This window comes from Lathyrus oleraceus, chromosome 5 (assembly GCF_024323335.1).
Source record: "Lathyrus oleraceus cultivar Zhongwan6 chromosome 5, CAAS_Psat_ZW6_1.0, whole genome shotgun sequence".
NCBI lineage: Eukaryota > Viridiplantae > Streptophyta > Magnoliopsida > Fabales > Fabaceae > Lathyrus > Lathyrus oleraceus.
The window spans coordinates 289,289,911-289,300,828 of NC_066583.1; the positions used below are offsets into that span (position 1 = coordinate 289,289,911).

At 36.0% G+C, this 10,918-nt stretch overlaps 1 protein-coding gene across 1 annotated transcript; it reads right to left on the reverse strand.

Moving 5' to 3' along the window:
• Positions 1–307: 307 nt before the first annotated feature.
• On the reverse strand, positions 308–3,052 carry LOC127083972 (putative serine/threonine-protein kinase-like protein CCR3). The gene has a single exon (XM_051024337.1). It carries the CDS (start codon positions 2,832–2,834, stop codon positions 420–422), a length of 2,415 nt encoding a protein of 804 aa, XP_050880294.1. The 5' UTR covers positions 2,835–3,052; the 3' UTR covers positions 308–419.
• Between the last annotated feature and the right edge of the window lie 7,866 nt (positions 3,053–10,918).

Here is a 10,918-nt window from a genome sequence, read left to right on the forward strand (position 1 = left end):
GAGAAAACGGATTAACTACGTAGCTGTGTGGGGCTCAACCAACCAACCACTGAACTGATGAAAGAAAAGGAAGAAACATAGTTGTATTTCATCATACTGTTTTCATGCTCCAAACCGTGTTCACACCCTTTTTTCACATGTTGTTTCCTTGTCTAAATCAGACCAAATTATTACGATCAATTTTTATAGCTCTATGTAGCACCTTTTCACCTTCTCCTCCATTTTTTATACTAAAAATAATATTCACGTGAAAATGTTCCAATTCTTAATTATTCACAGCTTCAAAAAAATAAATTGCCAAAATAGATTAAACAAAACAGATTTTTTTTTCTGGTTAGAAGTTAGTAGTATCACAAAATTCTACATCTTAACGTTACATGATAAACAATCAAACAAATTTTTCAATATTTGGTTTTCAATCAATCTGAAACAACAGAGATAGTAACACTTGAAATACTTTCAATCTCATTGTTACTACCACCCTCACAAATAAGCAATGCTCTCTCCAAATTCGCAACAATATCAGCCATCGTTGGTCTATCTTTCCCTTCCAAATTCACGCAATGCACAGCTGTATATGCCATCAACTCGACCGCCTCTGATTCGTTACTCTCCCGCGGTGATCCAACTCTCGAGTCCAAAATTTTCGCCAATTCACCGGCCAAAATAGCAGGCACTGCAAAATCGACTAGACTCAATGGATTTCCTCCGTCTTCACCGTTTCTAAATATAGCTCTTTTTCCTGTTAATAATTCTAGTAATACAACTCCAAGTCCATATACATCGCTTTTTGCTGTTAATAAATTCAAACCATAGTACTCCGGATCGATATAACCAACTGTTCCTACCGTTTTTGTTGGTTTGTAATCGATATCAGCTTCTGGACTCATCAATGACAATCCGAAATCAGATACTCGCGCTGTCCAGGTTGAGTCAAGAAGAATATTTGAAGATTTTATATCTCTATGAATTATTGAAGGAACTGCGTAGTTATGTAGATACTCTATTCCTCTTGAAGCATCCAAAGCAATTTTGATCCTCATTTTCCATGAATTCAACAAACTGCTACTTTTTTCTACATTGTTCTTATCATGCAAATGACTATGCAATGAACCATTCTTCATGTACTCGTAAACCAAAAGCCTCTCGTCTTTCTCCTCGCAATAACCAACTAGTCTAACCAAGTGTTTGTGGTGTAATCGCGACAAAAAGGATAATTCTGACTCAAATGCACTCTCCTTCTCTTGAAATTTTTTAACCTTTGAACCTGTTTCACCTCTTTTAATAGCTACTTCGCTACCGTCTGTTAGTTTTCCTCTATACACAATACCAAAGCTTCCAGCACCAATTTTGTTCTGGAATGAGAAACCGTCGGTAGCGGCTATTAGCTCGGAGAGAGTAAACTCTTCTGCCCTTTCTTGATGCTTTGTTGTTGAAGGTCCACTCCTCTGTCGCCTCATTATTCTTGAACCTTGACGCATAATGGCCGATTTAATCGAAGATGAGCTAGTATTTGAACTGTTGCTACTACCTCTTGTGACTGTTGGTTGCACTGAATTGTGAACCTTCTTTTTACCAAAACAAACACCTTTCCATAAGCAATAAACTATAGAGCATATACCAATAAAAGCACCAACTGATCCAACAATTGCGAATGCCAATAAGCCTCTTGTCAATGTCTTCGATCGAGACGGCCGAGGAGGAGACACTGGCGGTGGAGGTTGAACTGGCGGAGGCGGCGGATTTGTTATTTGAGTGTTACATATATTTGGCTTGCAAATGTGACGGTTTGAACTAGAACATAATGATTGAGAATCAGGATAAATTCCACACTCACTACAAGAAGATTGAACACAAGGCCCCGGAAGAACACGAGACAAAGGAAGAACAGATTCAGAACCATTTGATCGATTAGACCAACCTGGTCCCCAACAAATAACCGAAAAATTGGTTGTTGTCAATCCACAAGTAAAATTAGAAGCAGAAACAATTAACTCAAAAGAAACACTTTCAACAAAATTCACCAAAAATTGTCCCCTTCCACCCCAACAAACAACAGAACCATTCAATCTTCTCATAGCACAACCATGTTCATCTCCAAGTGCCAATTCACCAAACTCAAAAGCACCCCCTTGTGGAACATCAACTTGTCCAGAACTGTTACTTCCTTTACAAACCAAAAAACCAGTTGAATTCAAACCACAAACATGCGAACCACCCGCTACAATACTCAACATAGACATGTTCCCAAACTCATTCTGTAACCGTTCCGCAACAGCTTTCTCTCCCCAACATCGAACTTGTGAACCATTTTTCAAAATCCCACAAGAGAATTTCGACCCAGATGAAATCGAATCAAATTGATCCGACCCAGATAGTTCAAACCGGTTACCGGTTCTCCAGCATCGAACCGTTCCAACACCGACCACCGTGGCACAAACCTGGGAATCTCCAACGGCGAGATTCTCTAATAAAACAGAGTCGTTAAAGTAAAGTCTTTTACTTTGGAAGGAAGAAGATGAAGTATCCCAACAATGTAAACTATAGTTACCGGACCTAAGGCCACAGAAGTAGCTTTTCCCACCGGAGATTGAAGAAAAAGAAACGTTGGGAGCGACGAGGAAGGGGGAGACTTGTCCTTGACCTTGACGGTAACACTGAATGCTCTGTATTGATTGTCCTGATATGATCCCGCAGACGGTGGCAGGTGAGTCGGTGACGGAGAGGGTAGTGCCGGAGCCTAAAGCATGGGAAAACGGTGAAAAACAGAAGACAATTAAAGCAGTGACGGTGATGAGATATGTGATGACGGTGGAAGAAGGTGGTTTCTTCATTAAAGAGAATGGAAATTAAAGGTGGTGGTGGGTTGCGGTGTTTTATGCTTCATTTGCAGAGAAAAAATGGAGGATTGAAGAAGATGAATTAGATGAAGAAAATGGAAGAAGGTTAGTGTGTTATGGTAGAAAGATTGAAGGTGGTAGTTGTGGACTATGGAAAATGGAACACATAGAACATGTGTAATTTCTTTTGTACAATGTATACTGTTCAAGGTCGTGTTTGGTTCTCATTTATAAAACAATCACTTTTTTATTGTTTTTTGATTTTGTGGATTCACTAATTCTCTTGACTTGACTCGGATGAATTTAACTTCTTTTGTAAATGTTGATTGGGTATAAGTTTTTTGTATGTTCATCTTGTAACTAAATACTAGTAGTAAAAAAAGTTAATCAAAAAAGTTAATCTCCTTTATTATATCATGGATTCTCTAAATCCTTCTTTTATTTTATTTTTTTAATAATAGAAAACTTAAATTTATATCAAAATAATATATTATGTTTGAAGATTTTTGTGAAAAGGATAAATCATTTTTTTTTTAATTTTAAATATAATTATAAAAATTTAAAAATTTAGAGATAAAAGTATAAAAGAAATAATGAAGGGTGATTTAAAATAGGAATTTGAAAGATATTGGGTTGAATTTGTAAAATGTTCAATTTGAAAAGTTATAAAATGTTTTTTAATTGAAACTTTTTTAATACTCAATATTAATATATTATAAAAGAAGATGCTAAATTATATATTAAGGGTAGGTTAGGTCTTTAGCTATTAGTTTTTACATTCTTTGTAACTCTTGTATTCTAATAATAGTTATTACTATTGGATTAATAGAAGAAAATGTGGGGTTTATTCTTTTGTTAGGTTTGATATAGTTATTTGTAATTGAAATTGGTTAGATAATTGAAACACAATTAATTGCTCTACTTTGTTTAAGAATATTTTTTTCAAGGCTAATGGGATATAGTAGAGACTCATTGATCAATTAAGTGAACCAATTCTTTGAAAAAGGTTGGATCCTTCGTGATTTCAATTCAGTCAATATGTCTTTGATATCTAAACAACATTAAAAATATTGTATTGAACATAATAGATCTCTTGCACTTGCAAATTTTCAATTCAAAATCATCAATATGACCATTGCAGACATATTAGCCATATTAGCTCATAAAATTGTTTAAAAACACCAAAGAGACTTTATTAAGGGCATACATATTTTTGAGTACATTAATATTACTTTAGAAGTCATTGGTATGTTAGACAAGAAATCTAGTGGAGTTAGTATGACTTTGAAGATAGGCATCAAAAAAGTCTTGGATACTTTAAATTGACAAAATTTTATTAAAGTTATTGTTCAATTTGTATATGATCAAAAGTTTTGTAATTGGGTTCTTACCATTCTACATTAAGTCAAACTATCAATCATGATAAATCAGAAAGCCGCAAGAATTTTTCTTGCTCCAGAGAAGTGAAACAAGGAGATCCTATGTCTCCCTTGCTCTTGATCATTATTGAAGATGCACTTAATAGGAAATTATCTATGTTGGTGGATCAAGAAAATTTGACATGCATATTAGTTTATAAGACAACCACTCATAACCATACTTTTTTTGTTAATATTTCCTTATAATATTTTACAAAGCTATCAAGAAAAATGCTCAAGTCATTAACCATATCCTTCAAGAATATGGTTAGAATTATGGGCATCATATCAATCCAACTAAATATAAGTTTTATGGTGGATGTGTTTTTGGATCTAGGTCGAGGCACATTGCAGATATGCTTGGATTCATGGTGGAAGAGATATCATTTAATTATCTTGGAGTTCATATATTCAAAGGAAAGTTTAGAACTCATCATATCTAGATCGTAGAAGATAGAGTATTGGTCAGGCTAGCTACTTGGAAGAGTCATCTTCTTTCTATTCTTTCTATGATGTGTATGATTCAATTGGTCTAGTCATACATATAAAGTATGCTTCTGTATAGTCTTAAGATTTTGAATGACCAGTCAATCTTCTTAGCAAATTAGATTCTTTCCCCATAAATTTTATGTGAACAAATAACATAGATATTAAATATTTAATTACTACATCTTGGAAGATTATTTGCTCACTTTTATCTAAAGGAGACCTTGATCTAAGATATATTAAGACAATAAACAAATTTGGTTGTTTATTTCTTTGATGAAAGTTGTTGACTATCAATAATCAATGATCTTCTATGTTTATTAATACATACTCCGGGCACAAAAAATCAATCATGCCTCATTTTTTCTTCAATATGGCCTAGTATTAAGCTCTTTTTCCTTTATAAAGGATCATAATATATGACTAATTGGTAATGAAAAAAAATATTGATTTATGGACTGACAATTGGTTGGGGTAAAAAATTAAAGATTTACACCTAATATTGCCAATGAATATTCAATTTATACAAACTACTAAGGTCAATCAAATCATCAAATACATCAATTAGAACATTTCTTATGACTTATCAATTTGACTCCTCAAATTGTTGAAGAGGTTTTTAAGATTAAGTTGTCATTTGAAACAATTTGATAATACTATTTGATCACGACTCTTATCATAATAATTCTTTGGAAAATTTGACACACAACAAATGATATCAGACTTCAAAATAGTAAAATCGACTCTGATATAAACATTTTCATGTTAAATACTTGGTATATATGATATCTACTTCTTTCAATGGACACATATACACTTCAATTTATGTTTATATTGATGGACCAGAATGAAACATGATGGAATGTAAGGATGACAAAATTGACCTGCCCTGTCAAACATACATGTTTTGTCCGTAGTTTTTTTTTGGACTGACCAAAGTTTTAGGCCTACACCTTCATTCCATTTTTTTAGTATTTTGTAAACGCAAACATTAACATTATGTAATACCCCAAAATTTATCCTTCATTTTTCCTGGAAGCATGGGATTATGTTTTACACTTCATTAGCATCATATTAGGTCATACTCATTGCATACTGCATTAGTGATATGGAGATCAGGTTTTTGTAAGGGCAAACTGTCAGACAACATACAATCACAGGTTTCGATGATGACAAATGACCACCATGGATGAATCGGCATTGTCGATTCCTCTTCTACAAAACAAATGCAACATATCATTTTCTATGCTTATCTAATACTGCCATACTTCGTACAACATATGTGGAAAAGATGTGATCATGACAAAATGCATGAAAATCACAAAAATATGAAATTGTGCAGATGTGCAGGTTTTGAGTCGACCATACAGGTCAGCACATGAACCACGGGTCAGCGCATAACACAGACCAGTTGGTGACTGGTCAGCTCATGATTGCTTGAGTCGACCACAGGTCGGCGCATGGCACAGTTCAGTTGGCCACGGGTCAGCTCATGGAATGCTTGAGTCAACCACAGGTCGGCGCATGGAACAGTTCAGTTGGCCACGGGTCAACCCATGGAATACTTGAGTCGACCATAGGGGTCGGCGCATTCCCCACGGGTCAGCGCACGCCGACCTATGGTCGACCGCTCGTGCGTAAACTCAGTTTTCTGAGTATTTTCCACTGTTTGAAAAGCTGTTATTTTTGGTTGGTAAGATGTTACTATAAATAGAAGTCAAATTACTTTTATCAACTAACATTTGTCAAATTGATTTCAAGTGTTCAAGGAAATAAGAAAGAGTGAAATAGGTGTCCAAGATTCATCATCTTCATCTTCAACATCTCACAACACATCAACTACAGACAACCATTTTTGATGTGCTTCGTGATCGGTTAAAGGTGATAAGGTTCGAAGTTGAGATTGGAGAATCCGGTTCGGGTTGAAGCTTGTGGCAGGTTCTTTCTTGAATAAAACCGTTAGGGTTTTGTCCTCCAAGACCGGTTTGTGTTTGGGGGTTTTTAGACGAATTGCTTCATCAATATTCAGCTGAGCGAAGGTGATTGAGAAGAGGAAGTCTTCATCAGTCTAGTAGCGGATTCGGTGATATTGAAGGGAAGCATTCGGGTTCGATTCGTTGTGGTTGAGATCAGCCGGGCCGAGGGTTTGAAGAACGGAAGGTTCTTCAACAAAGGGGCTGGAATCGGAGGTCTAGCAACAACGATCGAAGGTCTTGATTCATCTTGAATCAAGGAACAAGGATAGGAAGCAGCATTCAACATCTTGAGAGTTCTGTTGTTTACTTGCTTTGCAATCCTTGTATAAACGGTTAAATTCTACAGGTGATATCTAATTAAATCATCTCAATTCTAATTTTAGAATTGAGGGCAGACGTACCCCGAAGCGAGGACGGCGGGGGAACTGCCTCATCAAATCTCTGTCTTCTTTGATTTTCTGCATAAGTGTTTTTCAGCTTAAAAATTAAGTGATTTTAGTTTAAGCAATTTTACCAAACATTGATATAAGTTGAGTAAGAGATTAAAACTGTTGTTTGAATACAAAGTACAATAGTATATTGTACTAGGTCAATTTGAATTACTTACTCAACTCAAATATCACTTGGAGTGTTTATGCACACCAAGTGTTTGTTAATTTGCATAAGCCAAAGTTGTCTTAAGTTTGCATCTAGTTTAATTTGATATTTTGGATCATTGGAACTAGGCTTGCTTGTAAGTGAAACATATCATTGATTGTGCAAATAGTATAGTGATTCGTATTTCACTTTATCTCTAATCCATTAGCTTAACGCATATCCGGTTTTCCAATAACGGTTCGTTTTAGACTAAAATTTTCCTCGGCCGCTTCCGCACTTAAAACAATTTTTCAAAACCAATTTTAAATTGGTAACGCCGACTCAAGTTTTTAATTGGGATCTATTCAACCCCCCCTCCCCCTTCTAGATCCGTGTCATAGTCTAACAAGTGGTATCAGGAGCTCCGGTTCACTCCGTGCTTCAAAATATAACTTTGATAGAAAATGGCTAACGAACCTAAAGGGGCTTATAATAGAGCTCCCGTTTTCAATGGTGAAAATTATAGTTATTGGAAAGACTGTATGCGGGTGCACATAAATTCCATAGATCGAAAAATATGGAATGTTATTCTCAATGGTCCAATTCAAATAACCATGACCAATGAGAACAACGAATTGGTGCCTAAGCCCGAAGCACAATGGACCGATGATGATGAAAATAAATACAATTATGATTGGAAAGCCAAAAATATCCTAATCTCCTCATTAGGTGTAGATGAATACTATCGTGTATCCCATTGTCCTACTGCTAAGGCTATGTGGGATTCACTACAAATTGCCCATGAGGGGACGAATGATGTTAAATTGGCTAGAATCAATACACTAACACAAGAGTTTGATCTCTTTTTCATGGAGCAAGGGGAAACCATTGCTGACATGCAAAAGAGATTCACTCATCTCATCAATCGATTACATTCACTTGGTAGGCCTGTTTCCAATGATATTGCTACTAATAAGATCTTGAGATGTCTTAACAGGGAATGACAGCCGAAAGTGACCGCCATCAAAGAGGCAAATGATCTTACCACATTGGACTTGACAACATTGTTTGGTAAACTACAAGAGCACGAACAAGTTCTCTTAAGCTTGGAACAACACGAAAAGAAAGATAAGAAGGACAAAGCAAAGGTGAGTGAAAAGAAATCAATAGCTCTAAAGACTTCCTCCTCAAAGTCTCAAGCAAAAGAGCAAAGTGATTATTCATCGAGCGACGAAGAAGAAGAGGACAAGAGTGAAGATATGGGCTGTTCGTTAAACGCTACAACCGTTACGTGAGAAAGAACGGCATCCATTATTCCGAGAAGAACTTGGTAAACTTCCGGAAGCAATCTAGGTACTCTAAAAATGATAACTCAAAAGGAAAAATAACTAGAGGGTCGTGCTATAAGTGTGGAAAGCCGGGTCACTACAAACCGGACTGTCCGATGAACAAGAAGACAAAAGAAAAAGAATCATACAAATCACACAAGAAACCATCAAAGCCAAGGAGGGCATACATAGCTTGGGAAAGCGATAGCAACTCCTCCGATGATGAAAGTTCTAGTGATGAAGATGAAAATGCAAATCTATGTCTCTCTGCTCATCAAAAGAACAAGAAGAAACAGGTACAACATGCTAAATATGAAAAATCCTCTAGTATGTCTCATCACGAATTGCAAACTGCTTTTGATACTTTACACTATGAAGCGAAAGAGGCCTTTAAAAGGCTTGCCTCAAATAAGAATTTTTTTTCTCATTTGGAACATAAAATTCAAGAATCCGAAAGGAAACTTGAGGCACTTAAAGCTTCTATAGTGGAAAGCACAAAAACAAGTTATGAGGACCTTAGGAGTAGAAGGATGAACTTTGGGTGTGATACTTGTTACATTTGGCAAGGTGAAGTAAGAAACCTAAAAGCCAAACTTGACAAGGCTCTTGAGCCCAAGATTACCTTTGCTATCGACAAATCAAACTTTCGAAAAAGTATGGTTAATCCATATCAAAAATATAAATATGTTATAAAGGATGAAGATAGCAAAAGCAATCTAAATGTAAATTTCTCTTGTCTCTATTGTTGCAAGAAAGGCCACTCCATTGCTAAATGTAGATTTAGGAGATTTTTAGTTCCTAAAGGCATTTATCAATGGATGCCCAAATGCAACCATTTCGTTCCTCACCATTCAGGACCCAATAAGCCATTGGGTACCTTCTCTTGTTAATTATATTGCCATAGGTACAATGCCTCGAGACTACCGAGAGAAGATGGGTTCTCGACAGTGGATGCTCAAGGCACATGTCAAGAGACATATCTCTCTTCATTGACTTCGTGGCTAAGAAGAAGGGATATGTAACTTATGGTGACAACAACCGTGGAGCAATACTTGGTAAAGGTAGTGTAGGTAACCCCTCTTCTACTACTATTTCTGACGTATTGCTTGTCGAAGGTCTTAAACACAATCTACTTAGCATCAGTCAATTATGTGACAAAGGATACAATGTATCATTTTCAAAAGATTGTTGCAAAATTGTACATAATGATGATAAGAAGAGTATGTTTAATGGCCTGCGTGTGAACAATGTCTATATGCTTGACTTAAATGAAGTATCGTTAACAAGTGACAAATGCCTTGTAACAATGAGTGAAGATTCATGGTTATGGCATAAGCGTTTAGCACATGTTAACTTTGACTTACTAAACAAAGTAGTCTCAAAAGATCTATCCCTAGGTCTTCCCAAAATTAAGTTCACCAAGGATCACCTTTGTGATGCTTGTCAAAAGGGGAAGCAAACGAGGATCTCATTCAAATCCAAAAATATCGTTTCAACAACGAGACCTCTCGAGCTTCTTCATATGGATTTATTTGGGCCATCTAGGATTAAAAGTCTAGGAGGAAACTATTACGGTTTCGTAATAGTGGACGACTTCTCTCGATTTTGTTGGACTATTTTTTTAGTAAGCAAGAGCGATACGTTCGCCGCCTTTGAAAGATTTGCTAAGCTTTCCCAAAATAAACTAAATACAAATATTGTTGCAATTAGAAGCGATCATGGGGGTGAGTTCGAAAATCACTTATTTGAAGAATATTGCGGTAACCATGGCATTGATCATAACTTCTCCGCTCCACGTACTCCTCAATAAAATGGGGTTGTGGAGCGTAAAAATCGAATTTTGGAAGAATTGGGAAGAACAATGATCAACGAAAGTGGCTTACCTAAATATTTTTGGGCCGACGCCATTTGTAACACCCTTCTAAAATACCCCGAGTATATAATTAAAATAACACATATCAATCAGAGTAAATATGCAATCAAGGGTGTCACACAACATTTCACACCATAATAACTGTCATGCTCTTTCATTAACTCAAAACATAACACATTTGCACAATACGCAGCGGATAGAGATCAAATCGATCATTCAAAACATGCAACATACTACATGTAAACTGGTTCAACAATCATCAACAACAATATTAAAAATGTTCCCTCCCGATGTTACATCTATCAGAGCATGACCCACTTAGGAGACTACACTAGACTCCAAGCATTAGCTTCCACTCAACTCATTTGTTCGTTACCTGAAAAATAGTTGTAAGGGTGAGTTCCTCAATCGATATAATAAG